Below are 2,453 nucleotides of genomic sequence, written 5' to 3'. Positions count from 1 at the left end.
GTAGTCATTCAACACAATCTCAAAGCCTTGATTGTAAATGATGGTGAAATGGCCAGAATTGCCAAGGTCATCATATGCTGTATCCAGCTTCTGAAGGTGCACCACTACTTTTTTTTCTGGTGGTCCTAAAAAAAAAAAAAAAAAGCACAATAAAGGAAAATGATTTGGATTTCAATAGGGGAAAGAATCCCCCAATTTCAATTATAATTGTGCTGCTTTCCTTTCATGCTACCCAGTTTGAGCACAGTCTGCCTAGTGAAGAAACCAGAGGCTCCATCTTGTTGACTCAAACAGTTCCTGCTCCCAGGCAAGACTGTAACACAGTTAGGCTCTCAAACTTTGAGACAGTGCAGGCAGGAGCAGTGGCTCACCGCTGTAATCCAACCCCTTGGGGGGGCTGAGGTCAGGACTTCAAGTTTGGACAACATAGTGAGACCCTGTCTCTACAAAAATACTTTTTACAAATTAGCTGGTTATGGCGGTGCAAGTCTGTAGTCCCAGCTATTTGAGAGGCTGAGGCTGAGGTGGGAGGATTGTGAGCCCAGGAGTTGGAGGCTGCAGTGAGCTACGATTGTACAACTGCACTCCAACCTGGGCAACACAGTGAGACCTTGTCTCAAAAAGGAGAGATACGCTATGCAGCCCAGCAGGCAAGGATACCCCAAAAAGTACAGTACCTTTCCAGAGCATCACAACACTGAAGAAATTTTGCCACTGAAGAAAAGGAGAAATGGGGAATGTTGAAAATTACAAGCTTCCAGAAACGGAGAGAAGGCAAAATGCTAGTCAAAAGTGGGAAATGCAAGAATAAAAGGTATGACAACAAAAAGATAAATAAACAGACTAGCTATCAGATCCTAAGGAGGACAATGTGCTAAGCCCAGGAGAAGACACAAAATGATCTATCGTGGCGGTGCCTGTAATCCCAGCTACTTGGAAAACTGAGGCAGGAGAATGGCTTGAACCTGGGAGGCGGAGGTTGCAGTGAGCCGAGATCGCGCCACTGCACTCCAGCCTGGGGGACAGCCAGACGCTGTTCTACCAAAAAAAAAAAAAAAAAAAAAAAAAAAGTTATAATGCTCAGGATTATGAAATGCTATATAGTCAGTTAAAAAGGTCTTTCTTTGGTAACAAATGACTTAACAATCTTTGTTCTGCTGACAAGAAAATTATAGCTGATTTTTTACTGACTCTGCAGAAGTCACAGGCTGTAAGAGGATTTGGGTAGACCACAGTGTGACTCTTCTGACCAGTGATTGTCTGTCTTTTTTCCACCCCACCCCCTTCTTTTTTCTAAGGGTAACCACGTTATCCGAAGGCATATGGAATATCTCCAGTATGTTCAAACACTAGGTATTTATTGAGAGACTTCCATGAGCCAGGCATTGTGCATGACTCTGGGCATTTCTAATTACTAGGCTCAGAGTTAAATTTTCTGTTATTATTATTTTTAAAATTTTTACCTCCCTGCAATGCATGAAACAATTCAGAGTGGTACTAGACGTTTTCTAGTACTCATCAATACACGCTCAAACCAAAATTGCCAGGCAGAAAGTCCCTTTCCCAGCAACTAACAAAAAGAGAAAACTTCCTGCTATATCCTCGAGGGTCTTTGAGCTCATCTGTCTTCACGAGCACAATAGCAATAAAAAATGAAAATAAAAATAAATTTTAAAAATAACGCTGCCAGATCGGACTGGAGAATCAAAAGATTGCAATTCCCAAGTCTCTCTCAAACCAAACAAAATTAAGCAGGAGAGATAAAAAAAAAAAAAGTTCTTGATAAAAGTGTTGAGTCCCCAAGATAACCAAGAAAGTGTGGAGTTAGAAGTTCTCAGCAGATGAACTTTAGCTTCGCAGGCCTAGTGGAGAAGAATGTCACCAAGGGTCCCCGAATCCAGTCAAGATGCTCTGGCCACCCACAAGCGTCTGCCTGGGGGCAAGCTGTAGTTAGCATGGCGCTGCGTTAGGGGCTCAAGGGCAGAAAGGACGACCCGGAGGACTGCCGAGCCGGCGGCTTACCCATAACCGAGCAGTTGACATCGCGCTGGGAACCGCTGGAGCCCACCTGGAAGACCCAGGTGCCCAGCAGGTCAAGATAGGTGCAGTTGGCAGGTGTGTCGCAGCGCACGGCGCGGTCGCCGGAAAGAAGCAGCAGGAGGGCGGCGAGCAGCGAGGCTGGCCCAACACCCATGCTGCTGGGAGCTGAGAGAGGAGGCGAAGAGTTAGCAGGAAGCCGAGCGCTGCGGGCTAGCGGTGAGTCCACCGCCCGGCGCGCGCCTTGAAATAGCTACGCCGGCGCGGAAACCCGGGGGCGGGGACACTGAGCAGCCGGGAATTGGGGGTTGGGCGCCAGGAGCGTGCCCGCCGCTGAAGCGGGGACTTGGGAGCGCGCGCCGCCCCTCATTTGGCTGCAACTGGATCCAGAACTAGGGAAGGGCCCAGGGACAGAT

General features: G+C 47.5%; 1 protein-coding gene across 1 annotated transcript; it reads right to left on the bottom strand.

The window, feature by feature from the left end:
- Positions 1-3: 3 nt before the first annotated feature.
- LOC108518788 (dipeptidyl peptidase 1-like) lies at positions 4-2,295 on the bottom strand (the record flags this gene model as incomplete). The annotated part of the gene is made up of 2 exons (XM_017857429.1): positions 2,023-2,295; positions 4-125 (listed from the first exon to the last, which is right to left on the bottom strand). Coding segments are annotated over exons 1-2 (294 nt in total), but the record flags the coding sequence as incomplete, so codon positions are not given.
- Between the last annotated feature and the right edge of the window lie 158 nt (positions 2,296-2,453).

Source organism: Rhinopithecus bieti, unplaced genomic scaffold (genome assembly GCF_001698545.2).
Source record: "Rhinopithecus bieti isolate Rb0 unplaced genomic scaffold, ASM169854v2 scaffold_47662, whole genome shotgun sequence".
In the NCBI taxonomy this organism is placed as follows: Eukaryota; Metazoa; Chordata; class Mammalia; order Primates; family Cercopithecidae; genus Rhinopithecus; species Rhinopithecus bieti.
This window is presented reverse-complemented; position numbering and strand designations above follow the sequence as displayed.